The sequence below is a fragment of the Mirounga leonina genome, unplaced genomic scaffold, assembly GCF_011800145.1.
Source record: "Mirounga leonina isolate KUSES-001 unplaced genomic scaffold, KU_Mleo_1.0 Mir_126, whole genome shotgun sequence".
NCBI classification, from domain to species: Eukaryota; Metazoa; Chordata; class Mammalia; order Carnivora; family Phocidae; genus Mirounga; species Mirounga leonina.
The window spans coordinates 15,677,169-15,702,734 of NW_023270314.1; the positions used below are offsets into that span (position 1 = coordinate 15,677,169).

At 43.4% G+C, this 25,566-nt stretch overlaps 2 protein-coding genes across 2 annotated transcripts in view; one reads left to right on the forward strand and one right to left on the reverse strand.

Annotated features, from left to right (window-relative positions):
* RASSF3 (Ras association domain family member 3) overlaps positions 1 to 25,566 on the reverse strand; it is a 66,817-nt gene that overhangs the window by 26,683 nt on the left and 14,568 nt on the right. The window lies entirely within an intron of this gene.
* LOC118008622 (fatty acid-binding protein 5-like) lies at positions 14,240 to 14,650 on the forward strand. The gene has a single exon (XM_035002225.1). The coding sequence runs from the start codon at positions 14,240 to 14,242 to the stop codon at positions 14,648 to 14,650; it is 411 nt and encodes a 136-aa protein (XP_034858116.1).

Here is a 25,566-nt window from a genome sequence, read left to right on the forward strand (position 1 = left end):
TTGCAGAACTATTTCTAAACTGCCAACATTGGGGAGCCTGGGTGGCTCAGTGGGTAAGCGTCTGCCTTCGGCTCAGGTCATGGTCCCAGGGTCCTGGGATCGAGCCCCAAGTCGGGCTCCCTCCTCAGCGGGAAGCACACTTCTCCCTCTCCCACTCCCCCTGCTTATAGTCATTCCCTCTCTCGCTTGCTCTGTCAAATAAATAAAATCTTTAAAAATAAACTGCCAACATAAGGACACTCTCCCCTTTACACCCTTAAGCATGAATCTCTGAATAAGGCCCTTCTCCTACATAATCAAAACACCTTTATCATACCTAAGAAAATCGGTAAGAACTTAACATCCATTCCATATTAAGAGTTCCCCATCTGTTCCAGAAAGACCTTTTAGAGATGCTTTTGATCCAATCAAGGTGCTTATATTGGTTTGTTAGGTCTCTTTTAAAACACTGTTAAATCAGGGGCGCCTGGGTGGCTCAGTTGGTTAAGCGACTGCCTTCAGCTCAGGTCATGATCCTGGAGTCCCTGGATCGAGTCCCGCATCGGGTTCCCTGCTCGGCGGGGAGTCTGCTTCTCCCTCTGACTCTCCTCCCTCTCATGCTCTCTGTCTCTCATTCTGTCTCAAATAAATAAATAAAATCTTTAAAAAAAAAAAAAAAAACACTGTTAAATCAACTTCTCTCTGTATTCACTAAAAGATCAGCATTCAAAGACGTTCATAAGCACAAACATAAGGAGAAAAACTAATGTTGCATTCTAGAACTTAGAATTTTCCTTTCCAGGGTGCCTGGGTGGCTCAGTTGGTTAAGCGACTGCCTTCAGCTCAGGTCATGATCCCAGGGTCCTGGGATCGAGTCCCGCATCGGGCTCCCTGCTCTGTGGGGAGCCTGCTTCTCCCTCTCCCACTCCCCCTGCTTGTGTTCCCTCTCTCGCTGTGTCTCTGTCAAATAAATAAATAAAATCTTTAAAAAAAAAAAAAATTTTCCTTTCCAGGTAACTAGGGTATTGGGTGTATCCAAAGTTCTAAATTGCCAAGTGTCACGACGGCCAACTGCTGGTTCACCACAAGTTCCCAGGGGCCCAGAGAACCCCAACATCAGGTACCCTGAAGAAGAACACGTACACATTATGACCGTCTCGGGCCTGCCCGGAGCGTCTGGAGACCAAACTGTCTGCTATACTTTTCCAGCCTGCTTCCTTCCCTGCAAAACAGATTACAGGCTGGGCTCTCAACTCTGTGCGAACTAATAATAACCAGCGGTAAGCCACTTATTTCCCAGGTGGACAGATCAATGGAGAAGAAAGCAAAAGCAGACACTTCATGGGAATTTTCAGGAAGACTATGCAACTACCCCAGACCTTTGGGATGCCATCTAATCAGCCTTCGAAAAGCCCAATACCGTGTGCTTTAAGCGTGGTTAGGTGTTGCAGTCCCACGCAGAGCCAAGGCCTGGCTTCTGTCCCGCCAAACACTGAACTGCTTCCAAAAGAAAGTTCTTACTGCCAACTGTTATCAACAACCTCCCGTGACTTTTTGACTCATGTACTCTAGACCAACAAAAAGTGATCCCTTAACATTTTTCTTTCATGACTTTCTAAATCTCTTAATCTGCTTCTTGTCAGCAAAGAAAGATCATCCTAGAAAAACCTGCCTTCAGAGGGTCCCTGTTCAGAGTAACCGAGGTAACACACACAAAGCACTTGCACTTTACAGTGTCAGGATGCCTACCGTCATCATCATCACCACCACTCCTAGCAGCAGCATTTTTTTTTTTAAGATATTTTTCTTTTTAAGTAATCTCTACACCCAACACGGGGCTCGAACTTACGACCCCCAAGATCAAGAGTTGCATGCTCCACCAACTAGGCCAGCCAGATGCCCCCTATTAGCAGTATTATTAAAGCCAGTGCCTTGGTGATATAATGTATGGTGATTAACATAAAAAAATTTTTTTTAATTTAAAAAAGCCAGTGCTTAACAGTAACATTAAATTAAAATCTAACATTAAAAATTAATGTTTTGGGGCACCTGGGTGGCTCAGTCGTTAAGCGTCTGCCTTCGGCTCGGGTCATGAGCCCCGCATCGGGCTCCCTGCTCCGCGGGGAGCCTGCTTCTCCCTCTCCCACTCCCCCTGCTTGCGTTCCCTCTCTCGCTGTGTCTCTCTCTGTCAAATAAATAAAATCTTTAAAGGAAAAAAATAAATAAAAATTAATGTTTATCAACTGGGCAATCTGACTGACGGCTCTCAAAGTCAACATCAGGAGTGAATAAACTCTTCCTGACAGAAGCCAAATCAATCAGATTTAATTTTAACATCTACCTTGTGTTAGACACTTACACATATATTAATTTATTTAATCATCACAACCACCTTTGGGGATAGTAATAATTACTTCACATGTGAGAAAACAAGAGACAAAGATCAGTCTCAACTTTTATGCAATGGCTGAGAAAGAGGCTGACATCCTAACCCAGAGCCATGCTAAACTTTCTACTGTACATCACTGCTTTTCTGATTTTAGAGGATAATTTAGCTCACAAAATACGATAACAAAGAACCCAGTCTCTTTTAATTCTGAGCCTCTTGATTTTTCTTTTAGGGAGGGCGATAGTTCTAATATTTTCAACAGACATTTATTTACTATTAAAACTGACTTAGCAGCACAGTCGGTTAAGTATCTGACTCTTGGTTTCAGCTCAGGTCGTGATCTCAGGGACCTGGGATACCACCCCGCGTGGGGCTCCACGCACAGCAGGGAGTCTGCCTGAGATCCTTTATCCCTTTCCTTCTGCCCTCCCCCTCATGCAGGCTCTCCCTCTCATAAATCTTTAAAAAAACAAAACTGATTTAGTGACCATTATTAAACTAGGGCAGACATAATGTATAAAGAACTGAAATAATTAGCAGTAGCCTTCAATAAAGTTTTTTAAGTATTAATTTTTAATACCAGTAACAGAATCCATATTCCTCAAACTAAAAAGCATCACTGAGAAATGAGAAATTGAGAAGGTATAGATCACACAGAATAAGCTCACATCCCTGAATGGATTTCTGTTATTTTCCAAATCTCGTATTTAGCCGTTCAATAAGATATGGCTCAAGCTTACAAAAAGTGCTGTTTTTGTTTTTCCATCAATCAGCATGCACCACACCTTTACTAGACTTTTTATCCTCTTCTCTTTATCCAAGTACATTTTCACAAACCTGACTATGCTTTGAGAATGTGTTTCTTCCTTCTGCCGACTGTTTCAATAGATAGTAACACAAGATGGTCTTTGTTACATACATTAACCATGGTTCCTGCCTTAAAATCTATTCCTCCAAATGGCCGCAGGGGTTCAAGAGGGGAAAAAAGAGAAGATGAGAGATCTGGAAAAAGAAGTGACCAGTGTGGGAAACTGGGGGAAGGAGGGTCCACGTTATGTCTGTGCCCCAAATGTGACACCGACATACTTACTGCTTCCTAACACTGGGAAATTTTTCCAAGAAAGTGGCCCCTCTGGTTTCTATTTAAAACTTTTCAGTTTTATGACAAAAGACAGAGAAGAGCTAAACAGCATTAACATATAAGAGCTAAAATTCATTGAATGCTTGACACTATTCCAAGCACTTTCCGTGATATAACCAAAGACCACACGTACACATACCTCTCAAACCCTTTGTTACTGGAGCCTGCATTCCCAGCCAGGCAAGATCAGAACCCACCTCCTCCCAGAACCATGCCAGGAACAGCAAAAAAGTTCCACTTCCAGAAAGGGGCAAGTTTTGGCCTCCAATTGGAGCATAAAGACCCATTACACATGGAAGCAACATGCAGCTACATTACAGGTTAAGTAACTCCATACTTCCTCTCCCACAACACACACACTCTCTCTCTCTCTCCCATGCTTTTTTACTCTTTTCTCCTTAGAACCCACCACTACTTAAAGTATCATATATATTAGGCACTTATCTTATTACTGCCTCCTCCATAAGAATCTGAGCTCCCCATGGACAGGGGTATTTCTTCCCCCGTTTTGGTGTCCGGTACCTAGAGCAAAGCCTGGCCTACAGGTGGTATTCAACAAACATTTCTGAATGAAAGAAACAGGTTTTGCTGGGCATAACATCAATAGAGAGAACACTTTTTTAAAAAAATATTTTATTTATTTATTTGAGGGAGAAAAAGAGAGCACAAGTGGGGTGAGGGGCAGAGGGAGAAGCAGACTCCCCGCCGAGCAGGGATTCCCAACAAGGGGCTCGATCCCGTAACTCCGGGATCACGACCCGAGCCAAAGGCAGACACTCAACCTACTGAGCCACCCAGGCACCCTGAGAGAACACTTTCTGAAAGCCTGCTATGCATCCGGTAAATCGTGTATAATTTTATCTAAGAAACGTTATTACCCTTGCACAGGAGAAACCGAGTTGAACCTGTCTGTCATGGCTACAATTCCACTGAGTAGTGGGGCCAGAATCTGAACCCAATGGTCTCCCACAGGAGGGCTCTTCCCCTATACAGAAAGCCTTCCGATTGCCAAGCCCCAGACTTAGAAACAAACCCTAAGAACAGATGTTCACAAGCAGAGGGTTGCTGCAGTATGTTCTGTTGACTTTAATTTTTGTTTTTGTTTTTTTGAGATTTTTAAGTAATCTCTACACCCAATGTGAGGCTCAAACTCACAACCCTGAGACCAAGAGTAGCATGCTCCAGCGACTGAGCCAGTCAGGCATCCTTACTGGCTTTAATGTTTAACAAATGCAAAGTAAGGGACGTCTGGGTGGCTCAGTTGCTAAGCGTCTGCCTTCCGCTCAGGTCAGGATCCCAGGGTCCTGGGATGGAGCCTCACATCAGTCTCCCCGCTCGGCGGGAAGCCTGCTTCTCCCTCTCCCACTCCCCCTGCTTGTGTCCCCTCTCTCGCGGTCTCTCTGTCAAATAAATAAAATCTTTAAAAAAAAAAAAAAATGCTAAGTAAAGCTCCTTGTGCACCCATGAAAAAGACAGGAAGCTGATGGGGTGAGGCTAGGTGACTGCCTCCCAAATCCTCCACATTCAAGAGACCAGAGAGGAGGTAGGAAAAGGACAGTGGGGTCTCTAACAAGTTGTCCACAAATATGTCATACAAAGCAGAAAGGATGGCTAGTCTGGATAAAAGCAAACCAGCAGGGATGAAGCTTCCTCAAAACAACCAAAAGTTATCCTGAAACAGACTGCCTGAAAGGAAGAGATTTTCCAGAAACATCTCCAGTTTTTTCTAACTTCCAAGTATTGTGCATTGAGTACGTATTAGCTTAGTCATTGGGGAAAATTTACTTTAAAAAGAAATTTCCCTGCATTTAAAAGATAAAACAAATGACAGTTTCACCACCTACTTAAAATAAGAAAAGATGTATGACCTACTCCTTAAAGGTAGAGAAATCAGATTAATGACCTAGTGGTAACCTTACTTATGAAATACAAAGTTGCATTTGTTCCTAACAGCACCTAGCCAGGTTTAGACAACACTTTTCTTATAATACAAGCCAACATAAACTTCTGTGTTCATACCCTTAAACACAATGAGACAGCTCTTTAATAATTTCCTTTTAAATGCCTATTATAGGGGTGCCTGGGTGACTCAGTCAGTTAAGCATCTGCCGTTGGCTCAGGTCATGATCTCAGGGTCCTGGGTTTGGGGCCCCGTGTTGGGCTCCCTGCTTAGCAGGGACTCCGCTTCTCTGTCTCCCTCTGCTGCTCCCCCTGCTTGTGCTCTCTGTCTCTGTCAAATGAATAAAATCTTTAAAAATAAATCAACAAATAAATGCCTATTACAACAGCTTCTTAATGTAACTGGTGAATGATAATGAAATTAGGAAGTAGAAAGAAATATCGCTTTTAGTGTAATTATTTTCTAGTGTCCCTTTTGGGGGGGGGGCAGGATTTGCTTCCAGAAACAATGTTAATAATTCTTTTTTTTTTCCCTTTTTTTTTTTTTTTAAGATTTATTTATTTATTTGAGAGAGCGAGAATGAGAGAGAGAGAGTACATGAGAGGGGGTAGGGTCAGAGGGAGAAGCAGGCTCCCTGATGAGCAGGGAGCCCGATGCGGGACTCGATCCAGGGACTCCAGGATCATGACCTGAGCCGAAGGCAGTCGCCTAACCAACTGAGCCACCCAGGCGCCCCAACAATGTTAATAATTCTTAATCCTTAGCATTCTTCTACATTTTCTTTCAAATTTGCAAAATAAAAAAAATATATTTGCTCTACTTCAAATAGGTGCAACGTTCCCCTCCACCACCACCGATGTGGAAAAGGGACAGGGAAAACAGACTGATTTACTGTAAAATTCGCAAACAAATCAAATCAAAATAAGGTACTCCACAAAAACTGATCCCTCCCTTATCCTAAAGTGAATTTCAAGTGGGCTTAGGACACAGTCTCAGAATTCAGCACAAGAGCTAGGGACCCAGTTTTTCTAAGCTTGTCCACTTTGCTTTGACTACTTCATTACTGAGAGAGTGACCACAGTTGGGGTTTAACTTAGGAGAAACTAATCTTATCAGGAAATTACTTTGTATTTCAAACTGTTCCAAAAATATCACATCCTTGCTTCACTTCACCTCTCCACCACCCTCCCTCACCTCCTCCCCCAGTAAAGAATTTATTTAACAGATGAACACTGCCTCTGAGAATAAGCTCTCCCTGAAAACATTAACATGTCTAAAATGTGTTGTGAAACCAGGCTGTCCAAGCTCGTGGTCACTGACCCATCAGACTTTCAGGCTTCCCTTTCATAATCTGTTATTTTCAATTACTTACATATTACTCTGTGCTACAACGGAATGTTTGCATCCTCCCAAAATTTGTATGTTGAAGTGCTAATCCCCAGGGAGATGGTATTTGGTGGCAGGGGCCTGTGGGAGGTGATCAGGTCCTGAGGGATTAGAACCCTCAGAAAAGGGACTCCAGAGAGCTCCTTCACCCCCTCCCCCACCACGTGAGGACACAGCAAAATGCTGCTGTGAGCCAGGAAGCAGGCCCCCACCAGACCCCCCCAGTCTGCCGGGCCCCTGGTCCTGGACTTCCAAGACTCTAGAACTGTGAGAAGTAAACTCCTGTGGTTTATATGCCACCTCGTCTATGGTATTTTGTTACAGGACACTCTGTAAACACGTTTTGTCTCCTGTTTGTATTCTGTGTCCTTCCCTGGCCAGTCCATCAGTTCCTTGAGGAACCAGCTAGCTGTGTGTTTGCTTTCTGTTGCCTCAGGAAACAGGAGCCACCAGATCGTTTGCCTCATCCTCATGCTGGTGGCTCCTCACAGAAAGTTCCTAGCTCCTCTGGCACCATGAGGATTTCTTTCTTTCTGTGAAGAATTTTCAGGCTATAAACAACTCTTACTCTTTTACAGGCACTGTCTTTTTAAAGAGTGCATCTGTGAGTATCAAATTTCAGCCATGTATTGATTTTAGTACTTTAAATTCGGTTTCCAGACATTTCACGGTCACACACACCCCCCAAACACTACCTAAATAGTGCCACCCACACTCACTACACAGATGAGCACTATGCAATATGACACTTTTAAAAAGCACATGCATCTCTCCCAACCTCCCTCAGGATTCTCAACGCCTTGGGACACACTCTCATCTTTCTCCAGTGCAGAGCTCAATTTCTGGGACACAGGAGATGGTCCACGAAGGACTGGTGGAAGGATCAGAAGGAAGGTACAGCAGTTGGAGACCTCACTGGGCATCTGGTTTGTTCCTCACACACACTCAGGACAGTAGCAGAAACTAGGCCATTGAAACCAGTGCCCACTCTGGTAAAGAATCCAGACCCTGTGTCCCACCCCCTTCGAGTGATTTTACTTTTTTTTTTTTTTTTTTAAGTAGGCTCTATGCCCAGTGTGGAGTCTGACACCAGGCTTGAACTCACAACCCTGAGATCAAAACCTGAGCCGAGATCAAAAGATGGAGGCTCAACCAACTGGGCCACCCAGGGGTCCCTCCAGTGATTTTACTCTTAACGGAGTTCTTTTTTGTGTGTGTTTAAATATATATAACATAGAATTTAACATTTTACCCATTTTTAATGGGTTTTATTTTTTTAAAGATTTATTTATTTATTTGAGAGAGAGAGCATGAGCAGGAGGGGCAGAGGGAGAAGAGGAGAGAATCTCAAGCAGATTCTATGTGGTGCGTGGAGCCTGACGCAGGGCTCAGTCTCACGACACTGCGAGCACGACCTAAGCCAAAACCAAGAGTCAGCTGAACCAGCTGTGCCACCCAGGTGCCCCTGTTATATATATATATATTTTTTTAAGTAAGTTCTACACCCAACATGGAGCTTGAACTCATGACCCTGAGATCAAGAGTCACACGCTCTACTGACTGAACCGGCCAGGCTCCCCACGTTTTACCTATTTTTAAGTGTATAGTTCATTGGCATTAAGTACAATTCACATAGTTGTGCAACCATTCCCAACATCCATCTCCAGAATGTTTTCACCTTCCCTGAAACTCTGTATCTGTTCAACAACATCTCCCCATTTTCCTCTCCCTCAGCCTCTGACAACCACCATTCCACTTTAGCTCTATGAATCGGACTACTCTAGGCAGCTCTCGTGAGTGGAATCCTACATTTGTCCTTTTGTGACTGAGCTTAATGTCTTTAAGGCTCATCCACATTGTAGCATGTGTCAGAATTTTACTTTAGACAACTACTTTGTTGACAACCTGGAATGGTCCATAAACTAAAGGACCAATATCAGGAAATGCCAGATTTTCCATCAGGCACGTTTGGGTGATTCTCTGATCACTCTTTTGCCTGAATGAGCCTGCAGCCTAATTTTTCTTATCTCTGGGCTTACAGACGCAGGCTTGTGTAAACAACTTTCACTGCACAAATTCAGGGCCACTCAGCATTTCCCCACCACCAGAAGATAAGAGTGTTTAATGTTCTTTATCTTTCATTCAACTACTTTGGGAGATCTGGAGAATGGAAAAAGGCAGGCAGGAAATCACAAGCATTCTGGAATCTTCTTTGCACTAAAAATTCATTAATAAGATCTCTTTTTTACACAGTTACTTAGATGTAACTCACATACCATAAAATTCACCCCTGTGAGGCATACAAGTCAGTGGTTTTAGTATACTCACAATGTATACAAACGTCCCCAAGATCTAAGTTCATAGTATTCTCAGACCCAGGAAAAAACCCTGTCCCCATTAGTACCTGGAGCCTACTCGTTCCCATTATGCCACCTCTAAGTTTATATCTAATGAAGAGTCTTACATTCCAGGAGCACCTGGCTGGCTCCATCAGTGGAGCATGTGACTCTTGATCTCAGGGTTGTGGGTTCAAGCCCCACACTGGGTGTAGAGATTACTTTAAAATAAAATCTTGGGGGGCGACTGGGTGGCTCAGTCATTAAGCGTCTGCCTTCGGCTCAGGTCATGATCCCAGGGTCCTGGGATTGAGCCCCACATTGGGCTCCTAGCTCAGTGGGGAGCCTGCTTCTCCCTCTCCCTCGTAGCTCCCCCTGCTTATGCTCTGTGTCAAATAAGTAAATAAAAAATCTTTAAGGGGGGGTAAATAAATAAAAAGGGGGGGCAAAAATCAAGCCATAAAACCTTACATGCCCAAGTCATATAATTTATAGGACAGTGTGACTAAAGTAAATATTCAGGGCAGGGACTTTCCAAAGAGTGTGATACACTGTAAGCAAATATGTGTAAGAATCAATTGGAAACATCCAAAACAAAATCAATAGGAAACATCCAAAACAAATCCAAAACTTCGGTGCAAGTTTAGTACAACTGCTTCTTTAAGTTTCAGGAAAAGGCAAGACCCCCTAAAACTCCTTCCCTAGTAAACATCTCCTCGAGTGTAAAGGCAATTTTATTTTGGCAACTGAGGACAATTCATGAGTCAAGTATTGATTAAATATTTGAGGGGCGCCTGGGTGGTTCAGTCGTTAAGCATCTGCCTTCGGCTCAGGTTATGATCTCAGGGTCCTGGGATCGAGCCTCACACTGGGCTCTCTGCTCTGTGGGGAGTCTGCTTCTCCCTCTCCCTCTGCTGCTCCCCCTGCTTGTGCTCTCTCACTCACTCTCTCTCAAATAAGTAAATAAAATCTTTAAAAAATATATTTGAATTTGATCTTATCTGTCAGATTAGAACTGAACACATTACGGGAGTCATGAGATGGGGACATCAAGGCAAGGCTTCCTCAGCAGGGCTCTGAGGCTCTGCTTCCTCTTCTGCTTGCAGAGAATCAGGGAGGGTGGGCCAGACAAAAGTTAAGATCCATAGGCTCAAAGAAGAGAATGAATCCAAGATGAATTAAAGGTATATATAAGGTCTACACTTGTGATCCCTCCACTCCACCTCAAAAAATGCTTAAGTAGGGCGCCTGGGTGGCTCAGTTGGTTAAGCGACTGCCTTCAGCTCAGGTCATGATCCTGGAGTCGCGGGATCGAGTCCCGCATCGGGCTCCCTGCTCGGCAGGGAGTCTGCTTCTCCCTCTGACCCTCCTCCCTCTCATGCTCTCTGTCTCTCATTCTCTCTCTCTCTCAAATAAATAAATAAAATCTTTAAAAAAAAAATGCTTAAGTATCTTATCTATATAACGAGAGAGGAATAAATGGTCCCTCTCTATTTAGCGCTGGTCAAAATGCCTAATTTGGGGAATGTCTTATTTGAAAAGCAATGGTGGAAAGAGGAACATTTTAAAGAGGATCACAACAAAAGCTACACAGAGTAGTAAGCCCTGGGGAGCACGGGAAAGAGAAACTGGGCAGTTGTGAAAACCGTCGTCATAACCATAAGGGGCATCACATGTAGGGTAGACTAGCCTGGGCTCCTTGCAAGGCCCACTCTGGGACAGCTATCCACGGAGACGGTTTGGCTTATTCCACCGAAAAGCTTTGGCTGATCTTCAAACTGGTCCCAAAACGGCTGCCTGGGAAGCTGGCAAGCTGCCTGTTCGGGCAGTGTTTAAGCAGGGACGCCATGACCACTTTAGAAACGAGCCCCTTGGGACAACTGAACACTGCTCTCTTGCCTACCCAGAGAGCAAGATTTCGGTCTTCTGACTCTCCTGCCCGTGGGATGGGCGTGTGTCCTAGAGGGGAGCCCAAGACCCACTTCCCTCACTGACTGCCCCCTACAGCATGGGAGGGAAAGCACATTAGAATAAACAGGCGTTTTCAAAAATTCAAGCGGCTGCCGTGACCCCAGAAGCACTGATCAAAGCTCCTAGGCAGCCCCACCCAGTGCATTTCCAAGAGTCTTACGAGCAATCCTGACACCGACCCTTGGTGAACCCCACTACTCCAGGGCTCTAGCCAGAAGCCTTGGTCCACTCCCACAGCTACAACCAGTTTTGTGTCTTCTCCAGCCCACCTCTTCCTCCTGACCCTGAGTGCTATACGGCTGACATCCCTGCAATGCCATACCACTGCCCGATGAATCTTTCCAAAGTGGCAAATCTCTCAAAGGCTTCATGGCCAGACATTCAAGAAAGCACCGCCTTGACCTGGTCCAGGTCTGGGCGCCAAGTTTATGCCTGCCATCCAACTCGCACATGCGTCAAACACAAGTATCTATGGGGAGCACAGACTCCACCCCACCCCTACCCAACCTCTGGTACCCACGTGTCTGAGGTCCAGGCACTTTTCAAAGTACCGGTCTCATTCCTTCTTCTACACAAAGCCTGGTACCAGCGTATCAAGACTTTTCTTCTGCACTTTCTAGATCATGGCCAGCCATATGCATTTCTCCTGGGTACCTCATACAGCACTCTTTTTTTTTTTTTAAGATTTTATTTATTTATTTGAGAGAGAGAATGAGAGACAGAGAGCACGAGAGGGAAGAGGGTCAGAGGGAGAAGCAGACCCCCCGTTGAGCAGGGAGCCCGATGTGGGACTCGATCCCAGGACTCCAGAATCATGACCTGAGCAGAAGGCAGTCGCTTAACCAACTGAGCCACCCAGGCGCCCCTCATACACCACTCTTGAAATCTGTACTTATTTCCCACTTACTCTGTTTTATACTCCTAGAAGGACCAAAAAACAATTAACCCTGTGAATAAAACAAATATGAGCTTCATTTATCTTTGATGAATGATAAATCACGTGTGGGTGAATCACGGGACGTTACACCGGGCAAAAGATGCCAGCTGCAGAAAGAGTACGTACTATTTCATTTATATGAAGTTCAAGATGTAGCAAAGTTCATTTATAGTAACCAAAATCAGAATAGTGGTTCAAGCCGAAAGGTGAAAAGATTACTGATTAGGAACGGACACAAAAGTGCTCGCTTTAGCAGCACATATACTTGGGGAAAAAGGGGGGGGCATGGACACAAAAGAACCTTTTGGGGTCCAGAAATGTACTGTATTTTGAGCGGGGGGGGGCAAGAAAGTGAGAGAAAGAGAACCTTATTAAGCTATGCAGTTAAGATTTCCACATTTTAGTTATTCTAGTTATACCTCAATTTTCAAATTCAAATATGAATGAAGATTCTGTGTCTGAAGATAAAATATGCTCCGTTCTAACCTCAGGAACAAAATATTTTTTCCTTTTTTTTGTTAAGAGATTTCACTTAATAAAACCTATACCTAAAGCACATAAAAACTTTCAAAATGAAAAATTTTTTTAAAGAAAGGCTAACTTCATCTGTAATGTACTGTCCTGTAAATGAAAGTGGATAACAAGGCCTATCTCACAGGGTTGCTGGGACGATAATCAACTGAGGTAATGTAATAAAGCACTTAATACAGTACCAACTGATCAATATAGCACATACTCATCACTTTATGGGTTTGCCATAATTCTCTGTCCAATTTCCTTCAATCTCTTTCAGCCCAATCCTCAAAAATTCTCAGCCCACCCGGCATTTGATATTAGTAGAATAAACCTAGAAGCTCCCTCAAAGCATGCAAACCATCAACAATTCCCACCTGATTCCTTAAGAAAAAACCCAAGCTGTCGAGGCCATGCTTCTCATACCGGGGGGTCCATACAAACCTCTGGGCACGCCGAGGTGCACCGAAGGTCATCGGGATCAATATGGCATATATACCTGAGGTGGGCTTACTTAAAACATTTGCGAAGAGAACACACAACACTGCTGAGAAGTTTAAGCTCCAGCGGTGGCCACTGCAGGTGTGGTTCGCTGGCCCTCACTCCTCCTGACCCACTCATGGACTCTTTCGCTCTCCCCACCTTCACTGCAGAACAGTTTTTTAACAGCACGGGCACCGGGAATTTAGAATATTCCTGGCTTTCTACCTTAGAAACCTCTAATCAAGGTACACCTGGCTTTTTATGCAATTTTAACTGATGATGGCTTAGGCTATTTCCTTGAATTAGCAACACCTACTCTGTCTGGCTTACTAACCCTGCAAAGCAAAATATTTTCAGTAATGTCGACATGCAAAAAATCCAAAGAACAGGAAACTACAGTTAAGAAAAACAAAATACCACAATAAGATTAACAAACTATATGCAATTTGAAGGATACCCTTAGAAAATTGCCACTGTAAAAAAGAGTATTTTGGACACAAGTGTATGCATGCCACAGTGAATCTTAACTTTATTTAAATAATTAGCCAATCAAGGGGAACAAATGAAACTCTAAGATAAAGTAAAAAATCAAATTGCCCTTTTTAGGATTAACCTGTCAGGAACCTCTGGGTGTTTTTACCCACAGACACCTGAATAAAATCATACGCAAATTTTTTTCTATTACAAAAGAAAAACGACAATTACAGGAGAAAGAAAAACACAGAAGTCAAATGAGATTATCCTAACACCCAGAGAGATAAATCCTTTGGGGTTTTTTTCTATTCTTGTATTTAAACTATACATGCAGTTTCCAGTTAAAAAATTTTGTGAATATCTGTGTATTGAATACTGTAACAATAGCTAATGTTTGTTGGTCAAAGGGTACAAAGTTTCAGTTCTGTAGATGAGTTAAGTCTAGAGAGCTAATGTACAGGCATGACTATAGTTAATATTGTACTAAACACAGGAAATATGCTACAACAGATTTCAGGTTGCCCTCATTACAAAAATAATGGTCATGAGGAAATGACATGTTAATTAGCTTGACTGTAATAATCAGTTCACTGTGGATATCAAGTCATGTTGTAGATAAACATAAAGAAATTTTTTTTAGATAAAGCAGCCCTGGGCGCCGGCGGGTCGGAAGCCACGCTCCCACGCCCCACTCTGCTCCGCTCACTAGGGCCGCCGGCCGGCGCCCACCATGGCCACCATTCAGCAGCTGGTAGGAAGATGGCGCTCAGTGGAAAGCAAAGGCTTTGACGAATCCATGAAGGAAGCAGGAGTGGGAATGGCTCTGCGAAAAGTGGGTGCAATGGCCAAACCAGATTGGACCATCTCTTCTGGCGGCAAAAACCTCACCATAAAAACTGAGAGCACTTTGAAAACAACACAGTTTTCATGTAACCTGGGAGAGAGGTTTGAAGAAACTACACCTGATGGCAGAAAAACTCAGACTGTCTGCAACTTCACAGACGCGGGCGCGTTGGTTCAACATCAGGAATGGGATGGGAAGGAAAGCACAATCACAGGAAAATTGGAAAATGGGAAGTTAGTGGTGGAACGTGTCATGAATAATGTCACCTGTACTCGGGTCTATGAAAAAGTAGAGTAAAAATTCCATCATCATTTTGGGACAGGAATTAGCTGTGAGGATGAACAAGCTCAGTTCAATGAGCAAATCTCCATACTGCTTTTTTTTTTTCCATTACTGTGTTCAATTTATCTTTATCTTTATCTTTACATGCATCTATTTCAAAGTGTTGATTTAATTAGGATCATCCCTTTGGTTAGTAAATTTGTGCTATGCCAAAAAAAAAAAAAAATTTTTTTTTAAGAATTTATCTGTCAGACAGAGACACAGACAACACTGTTCTCCCTCTCTTACCTGCTTATCTTCCTCCTACTTCCACTAAGGACATGACACATGGCAGAACTTGTAGCCAAGGTCCATGTGAAGTAGTTCTCTTACGGATTCCTACCAGAAGGAAATAAATGTTTGGAGAAACAACTAAACTATAATAGCAAATGGTTTTTGGATCTGACTGAAAAGAGAGCTATACAGAAGTTCTTTAAAAAGCCATGTGGGAAGGGGTGGCTGGGTGGCTCAGTCGCTTGTGTCCAACTCCTGATTTCAGCTCAGGTCATGATCTCAGGGTTGTGAGATCAAGCCCCTTGTCTGGCTCCTGCTTGGGATTCTCTCTCCCTCTCCACCTGTCCCTCCCCACCAACTTGTCAAAAGAATTTTTTAATTAATTTTTAAAAAGCCATGGAGGAAATATGAAGAAACTGATTAGTATCAGCGTAAAGCCAGTCCAACAAGTCTCTTGGAAACCACAAACCAAACCCAGGCAGCTTGAGGAAGACTATGTTAAGAAAACAGAACCCTCTTTCACCCAAAGGGAGCATGCCAGGTTACTTCAAAAAGATCCCCATCAGGATTTATGCCATTCTTCATTCATTCCATTCTGCTTGATCACTCTGAGATAGAATGAGGACTGCAGAAGAGATTTGCAGTACAGCATTAGGCCAAAATTACTAACACTGTGGCACATACTTGAAAGCAGTTAAGGTACTTAAGCCCTTATGTTCTCATGACAAGAAAAAAAATTCTGTAACAAGGTGATTTGATGATCATTTTGGAACATATACAGATACTGAATCATTACGTTGTACACCTGAAACTAATACATGTCAATTACACCTCAATAAAAATGTTTAACCCCCCCCCCACCAAGCCACACTGTGTAACTTCAGGTGAGCACAGATAACGAAAGAAATAGTTCAGTAATTTCTTTTTTTATAGGCTTTCATTGTGATCCTAGGTGAAGATATAAAACCATATCATTTAAATGGAACTGTACACAAATCACTAAAATTATAAATCATTAACACATAATAAATATGACCTATTCTGTATTCCAAATTTTCCCCAAACCACACATTTCCATAGGTCCATTACGGTTTCAAGAAAATACTAACATACAAGTTAAAAATAATTAAATCCTCGGGTGCTGGGCGCCTGGGTGGCTCAGTCGGTTAAGCCTCTGCCTTCGGCTCAGGTCATGATCCTGGAGTCGCGGGATCGAGTCCCGCATCGGGCTCCCTGCTCGGCAGGGAGTCTGCTTCTCCCTCTGACCCTCCTCCCTCTCATGCTCTCTGTCTCTCATTCTCTCTGTCTCAAATAAATAAATAAAAATCTTTAAAAAAAAAAAATAAATCCTCGGGTGCCTGGGTGGCTCAGTCGTTAAGCGTCTGCCTTCGGCTCAGGTCATGATCCTAGGGTCCTGGGATCGAGCCCCGAGTCGGGCTCCCTGCTCAGCGGGAAGCCTGCTTCTCCCTCTCCCACTCCCCCTGCTTGTGTTCCCTCGCTCGCTGTGTCTCTGTCAAATAAATAAAAATATTTTTAAAAAATAAATAATTAAACCCTCAAGCTGTCCAATTCTAAGATGGAACTGAAGAACCTGCCCAACCAACATGAAGATACACATTCCCTTCTCTATGACTAAGCAATTCCATTCCTGGGATTACAACCTACAGAAAGTCTCACACACACTTGAAGGAGACACGTAAAGAAGTACATTGCAGGGGTGCCTGAGTGGCTTAGTCGGTTAAGCGTCTGCCTTCGGCTCAGGTCATGGTCCCGGGGTCCTGGGATGGAGCCCTGCGTCGGGCTCCCTGCTCGGCAGGAGGCCGGTTTCTCCCTCTCCTCTCTCACTGTGTCTCTCTCTGTCAAATAAATAAAATCTTTAAAAAAAAAAAAAAAAGGAGTGTATTGCAATGTCATTTGTAATAGGGAAAAATGGGAGGAAATATAAAATGTCCATCAACATAAAATGGACACACTATAGTGTTCAGCACTTAGAATGAACTGGAATAGCAAGAATCTCAACAACAAAGCTGAATAGAAGTGAGCTACAGAAGAAAACATGCAATGACACCACACCCACAAGTTTTAAAAAAACATGTAAAGTAACACTAACTATTGATGATTAATATTTACATAGACACCAGTAAAAAAAGTATTAAATACATGGATGGCAATGATTAAAAAAAAAAAAAAAAAGAACTGGAGGCGCCTGGGTGGCTCAGTTGGTTAAGCGTCTGCCTTTGGCTCAGGTCATGATCCGGAGTCCTGGGATCGAGTCCCACATCGGGCTCCCAGCTCAGCGGGGAGCCTGCTTCCCCCCTGACCCTCTCCCCTCTCATGCTGTTTCTCTCTCGCTCGCTCTCCAATAAATAAATAAATAAATAAATAAATAAATAAATAAATAAATAAATAAATAAAATCTTTAAAAAAAAAAAAAGAACTGGAGAGAGAGGGAACGGGAGAGAAAATGGGGCCAGGAAGACCCAGGGGCTTCAACCACATCCACAAAGTGTTATCTTTAAAGTTGGATGGTCAGGGGCACCTGGGTGGCTCAGTTGGTCAAGTGTGTGACTCTTGGTTTCGGCTCAGGTCATGATCTTGGTGTGGTGAGACTGAGCCCTGAGACTGGCTGGGCACTCAGTGCAGAGTCCACTTGGGATGTTCTCTCCCCCCCTTCCTCTGCCCCTCCCCCTACACATGTGCAGGCGCACGCACGCCCACTCACGGTCTCTCAAATAAAATCTTAAAAATAAATAAAGTTGGATGGTCAGCTATAAAGGCATTCACACTACTTTTACATAATTACTGTATTGTGAACTACTGTATACCTATAAGGCTCAGCACTCAGTACAGAGCTTGCTTGAGATTCTCTCCCTCCCTCTCCCTCTGCCCCTTCCCCCGTTCACGTGTGCATGCTCTTTCTCTCAATAAATACAATCTTTGAAAAAGTAAATGTTTGTTGATACCATAAAAGCAGGACTCTTCTACAGCACTACATCAAAGTGTAGGGCAGGCAGTTCAGAACCGAGAGGCAGGGGGTGTTAAGGGAGAACCTGGACCACCCACAGCTCTATACAAATTCTGAAGCACCCACCACATTGCTGCAACTTCCAAAGGATCTAAAAATTTTACTTCCCCCTCCCCCAAAAAAGGAGGGGTGGAAATGCCTGGCTGGCTCAGTTGTAAGAGATGGAGACTCTTGATTTCCAGGTCATGACTTTGAGCCCCATGCTGGGTATACAGACTACGTAAATAAAAATAAAACTTAAGGGCGCCTGGGTGGCTCAGTCGTTAAGCATCTGCCTTCAGCTCAGGTCATGATCCCGGGGTCCTGGGATCCAGCCCCGCATTGGGCTCCCTGTTTGGCAAGAAGCCAGCTTCTCCCTCTCCCACTCCCCCCTGCTTGTGTTCCCTCTCTCGCTGTCTCTGTCAAATAAAATCTTTTAAAAATATATAAATAAATAGAAAATAAATAAAACTTAAAAAAATAAGGACAACTTCTGTTTAGTTAACATTTCCACAGATCAGCAGTATTACTTGCTCCTACATTTTGGGAAGGAAAACAGAAAAATGTGTATTTTATGGCAGATCCAAAGTAAGGCTCTACAAACAAGTATTTAGCGAATTCCTGAAAACCACTTTAGTGTTTTGTTTTGTTTTTTAAATCCATCTCTGGACACTGCGTTAGAGTATCTGATTATTAGGTATCCATTGGTGCCAAACCTGGGGAATAAAATGCCATGATAGCACACTCAAGAGAGTATATTTCATCTTCAAAGACATTGCAAAAGTACAACCAGCTGGTTCCCATCAGTCTTCTCAAATCTCTTATCAAAAATAAACAAGGATTAAAAAAGAGATTTCAACCTAATAGGAAAAAAACTATCAAGATAAAAACATTTATATCGAAACTTTCTTCAATTTATTTTCTAACATCTTTTTGTCATTAATTTTTGAGCTATTTGGGAGGCATATCCACATTCTGGTCATCAAAGACTTCATTCTAAGAAAGTTAATAATATACTGAAATGCTCTGAGAAGTTGACTTTTTATAGTCCATATCCACATCAAGATTTATTTTTCTCCTGTTCCTTCAAATAAAATTTAACCACTTCCAAATCAAGGATGATGATCTCATGCTTCCAAATCGGTCTCTTGCAGAGATCTCTTTCCTGAGCTTCAGACCCCTCATTCCAGTTGCCAACTGGATGCCACACAAATGTTCTGAAAATGTCCTGAAATTGAACTGTGCCACGTCGCTAGACTGGCTTATCTTCCTCCTAGTTCCACAAGGGCAGTACCGTCCTCAGCCACCCCATACACATACCTACTTCCTCCCCTCTCTCCCCACCTGGTCAAACAGATGCCCATCTACCTAGTCAACTTCAGGAATCCTCACCTCTCCCAACGCAACTGCTCCATTTCAAGCCCTAATGACCTTCACCCAGGTTACTTCAATAGCCTCCCAAACAATATCCCTGTCTCTGTCCAAACTCTGCCGTAAACTGCTATCCGCTGCAAAATCATCGATCTGACCTCATTACTTCTCCTTACATGGCTCCCCTTACCCAGAAAATAAAATCCAAAGATCTCAGCCTGGTAAGCAAGGCCCTTTGAGAGCCTGCTTCCTTTCCCAGCCTTTCACCACACCCACAGGTGTGTCCTTCCCCATCTGCTCCACCCACAGCGTCACCTTGTCCTCCAGACCCACAAGACCTACCAGACTCACCACTCTCCTGCTAGTTTATTTTTCTATCTCCATGCCTCTGGCTTTCTCTCCACACACCCGCACGCACGCACATGCATACCCACTTGCTCGATCAGTGCGCATCTGCCACGACTCAAACTCCTAGTCACCACCACCTAGATCATGTATGTGCTTCCCAGACTTAACCCTTCCCCTCTTCTCCAAGAGGAGCCATCTTCTTTCTAAGCAGTCCTCCCCCACTTCCGGTCCAAACACCATCCCTTCTGCTGCCAAGACAGCCATCTCCTTCAAGGAACCCTTGTCCCTCACCTATATCCTCTAATCCCCAACCACTTTCTTTCAAGTGTCTCATTTAAAAATGATGACAACAGGGGCACCTGGGTGGCTCAGTCGTTAGGCGTCTGCCTTCGGTTCAGGTCATGATCCCAGGGTCCTGGGATCGAGCCCCGCATCGGGCTCCCTGCTCGGCAGGGAGCCTACTTCTCCCTCTCCCACTCCCCCTGCTTGTGTTCCCTCTCTCGCTGTGTCTCTCTGTCAAATAAATAAATAAAATCTTTAAAAAAATAAAAATAAAAATGATGACAACATGCCAACGACTCCCTCTATTCCATGGCCTCATTTTACAGCACAGTCCTTTCGTTTCCAGTCAAACCTTGGAGAGCAGTCTGCACTCTTTCCTGTCTCCTCCACAGCTATTCACTCTTCCTCCCTCCACAGTCAGACTGCCCCTCCAGTTCACTGAAGAGGAGCTCCTCAAGGTCTCCAGAGACTCCTACTGGCTCAACTTCAGTCCCTGGCTCCCTGGGTTTTCTGTATGCTACACCTGTCCTACTGACCAAGCCCCTGTTCCTGAGGCTGACTCCTCCCTGGGCTCCCAGGACACCACTCCCCTGGCTTTCTTCCCACCTCTCTAGCCACTCACTTTTATCTCTGGGGACACACCCTTCTTCTCTGCTTACCATTTAAATGCCACTGGGTCCTCCTTCTCCTCCTCCTCCTCCCATGCCTTCAACAAATCCCAAAGCTCTCTCCCCAGATCAGGTCTACCTCCTCTATCTTATGGACAAGCCTAGGAAACTCTGATGCCCTACAGACAGCTCAAAAAAACTATACCCAGATTCATTCATTCATTATTTATTGACTGCCTGGAGTCAATAGGTTGTCTGAACTTATCCTCCCTCCCAAATCTCATTTTTCTTCCATATTCCCTTTCTTGGCAAGTGACCACATCACCTCCTGAGTCACCCACGCCAAGAAACCCACAACTCATCCTTGTCCTCTTTCTCACCACCCCAATACCCACATCCAGAGTTACCAAATCCCCCCAATTCACCAATATCTTCAATCTGGCCCCTCTTCCACTTCATCCCCCCTCTCACTGCCTTCATTCCACCTCAGTCACCGGACAGCCACTGAGGCCTGGCTAGAACTCGTTCCTGCAAGTCCCGATCGCCACAAAGAACAGGGCAGTATTTTGAGGCAGCTGTTTTACCTTTACGTGTCTACCTTTTCTGGTGGATTAAATTATACAGCTGGGGGAATCTATTACTTTATAGTTCAGCCCACATTCTCCCTTTTGATCACTGAAATTGTTAAAATCAATCAGTGCCTAAACAAATATAATGCCTACATGTAAACTCAGAGATACTTCAAATAATGCTTACTGTTAACATACCAATGCACCATTTTAATTCACATCAACGATTCTGACACAATGCTCTTCTGCAGCCAACATTTCGAATTAAAATGAACACAAGATGTGAGCAGCTACAAAATCTGCCATTCGTATTGTCGCATCACACAATTTCCAAATCTAAAACGCACCACAGAGGGCGCGTGGGTGGCTCAGTCGGTTAAGCGACTGCCTTCGGCTCAGGTCATCATCCTGGAGTCCCGGGATCGAGTCCCGCATCGGGCTCCCTGCTCGGCGGGGAGCCTGCTTCTGCCTCTGACCCCCCCCACCACCACCGCTCTCTCTCTCTCATTCTCTCTGTCTCAAATAAATAAATAAAATCTTTAAAAAAAAAAAAAAATTACAACGCACCACAGAATTTCAGGGACACTAGGATGTACTTAATGAAAAGAACAGGAGTCACTAGAAAAATAATTTTTTGTGATTTCCGTGACTAAAAACAAAACTTCCTATAGTTATGCATTTAAGCATGTTCCTTCTAGCTAATAGCAGAAAACCTCAGACTCTTCACATTAAAAGGGACCATTCCACCCAGTCCAAACCTTTAGAGTTACAGTTATGTCTTTCTAAATTTTCAGTAATCCCTCAAATGTTTAAAAGTCCAATTTTAAAGAAATATCTTTCCCTTTAGGGTCTTGCTGAAGTATCTCCTGAAGTCTGTAGGACATTAGAAATAGATGAAAGTTCTAAATAAACTGCTCAGATTAAAAATAATTCTTCTTGGGCACCTGGGTGGCTCAATCATTAAATGTCTGCCTTCGGCTCAGGTCATGATCCCAGGATCCTGGGATCGAGTCCCGCATCGGGCTCCCTGCTCAGTGGAAGCCTGTTTCTCCCTCTCCCACTCCCCCTGCTTGTGTTCCCTCTCTCTCGGTCTCTCTTTGTCAAATAAATAAAATCTTTAAAAATAATTCTTCTCAGGAAAGACAATGTCTCAATAATGAATAAAGTTAATCATCACACTCACAAATCATTCGATATGGCCTCTAGAAAGCAAAGAACCCTAGCCCTCAAGAGTTTTTATTCTTGTCAGAAAGGCAATACTTAAATATACCTGTAGCAATCAAAGGACAAGACACTGTAAGAAATGAACCTTGAACTGGACATCCACGGATTAGTGAATGGAGAAGCTGAGTAAGGCACTCTACACAGGGTGTGGGCAAAGGGACAGAAGCCTCACGTTTGGATATACTGAGTTAGACAACAGACTCTATGTTTTATAATAGAATTTAACTTGCTAAAAAAAATTTATTTGGAACATTTACCTGGCAACAGTAAATGCAGACCAACTGGAATAAAAGACACACTAGAAACAAAAGACAAAATTTAATCTTCCAAAGGAAATGAATACACTTCCTCACTCCCAAATGGCAATGCGCACCTGCCCACAAGCACTCATCCTTCAGGAAGCACAGCATAAGCGCTGGACCCTCACATTCATCCTGCCCTGTTTTCCAGGAATGTGGCACTGCTGGTGGGCTCTTTCTTAAACAGTTCTTGACACTATGTTTCTAACTCCTGCAATATAGAAGTTCAGAACAATTAAGTGTTCCCTTTGGCTTGCACAAAACCCATTCTTATTGGCACTATATAGGGATGAATTCCATAAACCACCCAGGACCCCCTTGATTTCTTTCCCAAGACATTCCCTCTTTAGGAAAAGAAATAATTCTACAGAGTGTCTGGGTGGCTCAGTTGGTTAAGCATCTGCCTTCGGCTCAAGTTTATGATCCCAGGGTCCTGGGATCGAGCCCCGCGTCGGGTTCCCTGCTCAGCGGGGAGCCTGCTTCTCCCTCTCCCCAGATCTCTCTCTCAAGTAATAAAAATCTTAAAAAAAAAAAAAAAAAAAAGAAAGAATTCTACATATTCTACTCATTTCTCAAACACCAGTGACTAACCAACCAATTCACTTAAGTTCAACCCCACCCAACCAGATATGACCTAATAAACTCATTCGTTTGGCATTTCAATACATTACACAGAATCCTTTTCAAGACTTTTATCACTTCTAAGACTTACCTTCCCTCCAATCAGAAATTCAGGTCTAGAATCAATTAATCATTAACTTCCAAAGTTACCTCTTAGGAACAAAGTACAGGCCTAGGACCCAGGTCTCCACATCCCCAGCCCAATAGATTTTCCATTTCACCTAAATGTCTCACTTTCACATGATACAGAATTTATTACCATTGTTTTATCATTATTCCCCCCTGAAAGAAACATGTTTCACACTGCCTTCACCCAGCTTCTTTTGCTTATGATTCTGACACAAATCCGATCAAATGAAAACCAGGTGGTCAATTAACAAATAAAGACAGGGCACCTGGCTGGCTCAGTGGAGCATGTGACCCTTGATCTCAGGGTCATGAGTTGGAGTTCCACATTAAGCGTGGAACCTACTTAATAAATAAATTAATTAATTAATTAATACCAGGGGTGCCTGGCAGGCTCAGCTGGCAGAGCATGTGACTCTTGACCTTGGGGTTGTGAGTTCAAGTCCCACGCTGGGTGGAGAAATTACTTAAAATCTTAAAAAAAAAAAAAAATTAACAGATCTCATTCTGTGCCCTGTGACAAATACCACATTAACAATGAACATATAGTGGTGAACAAGACAGACATGTCTGCCCTCACGAAGCTCACAGGATAATCTGGAAGGCTTAGATTAGAACTAAATTTACTCAAAGCCCCCGATGCATTCATTCAATAATGAGCTAGAATATCATCTTTCTCCAAAGCATCAGAGTGCTTCATACAATTCATTCATAAGGTAATCCAAACTTGCTGCTTAGATGTAAATTGTTCAGGTCCCCAAATACAAATCACTACCTTGCTGGGGCGTCTGGGTGGCTCAGTCGGTTAAGCCTCTGCCTTCGGCTCAGGTCATGATCCCAGGAGGCTGCTTCTCTCTCTGCCTGCTCTGCCTGCCACTCCCCCTGCTTGTGCCTTCTCCCTCTCTAATAAAATAAGTAAAATCTAAAAAAAAACAAAGCAAAAAAAACAAATCACTACCTTGCAGATAAAAACAGACATACATGAGTGAGATGGGGGATAAATTTATTTTTCAATAACTATCAAGTGTCACTTCCAATACTACCATAGGTTAAGAATTTAAAATCAATTTATAAAACAGTAAGTATTAAGGAAACAATTTTATAGTCTCTAAACACACTGGTGATGCAGTCATATTTGCAATTATGTAACAATTTATAACTAGGAATACTTTCCACACACATTATCTTACTTAACCCCTCTATACTAACTGTTTTAAAGATTAACAAGCTGAGGGCGCCTGGGTGGCTCAGTTAAGTTAGGCGTCTGCCTTCAGCTCAGGTCATGATCCCAGGGTCCTGGGATCCAGCCCCACATCCCTGCTCTTCCGGGAGTCTGAGTTGGACTTCCCACTCAGCAGGGAGTCTGCCTCTCCCCCAGCTCATGTTCTCTTGCGAGCGCTCTATCACTCTCTCTCTTTTAAATAAAATACTTAAAAAAAAAAAAAAAAGATTAACAAGCTGGTAACTCAAGAAGTTAAGGAACCTGTTCAAAGCTCCCAGAGTTTCAAAACCAAGATGATTTCCCAATTCTAGATCCCTAGATTCTTCTACCAAATCACTTTCTTAGTAAAAGCTCCTAGCAAATTGTTTTTAATAATGCTAATACTACTAGAATAGTTAACCTTTACTGAGCATGTACTCACATGCTAGTTAATGTCCCAAGTTTTTTATACAAATAAGTGATAATATTTACGTAGATCAGTAAAATTTACAGTTCAGCTAATTTACAATTCAGGTGATTAAAAATATTCACAGCAGTATTAAGAATATAAAGCCAGGGGCGCCTCGGTGGCTCATTTGTTTAAGCGACTGCCTTCGGCTCAGGTCATGATCCTGGAGTCCCTGGATCGAGTCCCGCATCGGGTTCCCTGCCCGGCGGGGAGTCTGCTTCTCCCTGACTCTCCTCCCTCTCATGCTCTCTATCACTCTCTCTCTCTCAATAAATAAATAAAAATCTTAAAAAAAAAAAACAACAAGAATATAAAGCCAGCTTTAGACAACCAATTTACTGTAAGAAACACAACCAAAGGAAGGGGAGTTTGGGGAAGGAGAGGGAAGAGCAAACCCCAAGAGGCTCTCATGGTCCAAAGGAAGAGGTTTCCCACCAGATTCCAACACTCACGCCAGTTTTATGGAGCATACATGAACTCTGAAAAGTTCGCCGAACAGATCACGCGACTGGCTCGCTGAGCATCTTTGCTGCCTG

Excerpts from the sequence above, each read along its gene's own strand:
- LOC118008622 (XM_035002225.1), top strand. The coding sequence starts at position 14,240 with ATGGCCACCATTCAGCAGCTGGTAGGAAGATGGCGCTCAGTGGAAAGC.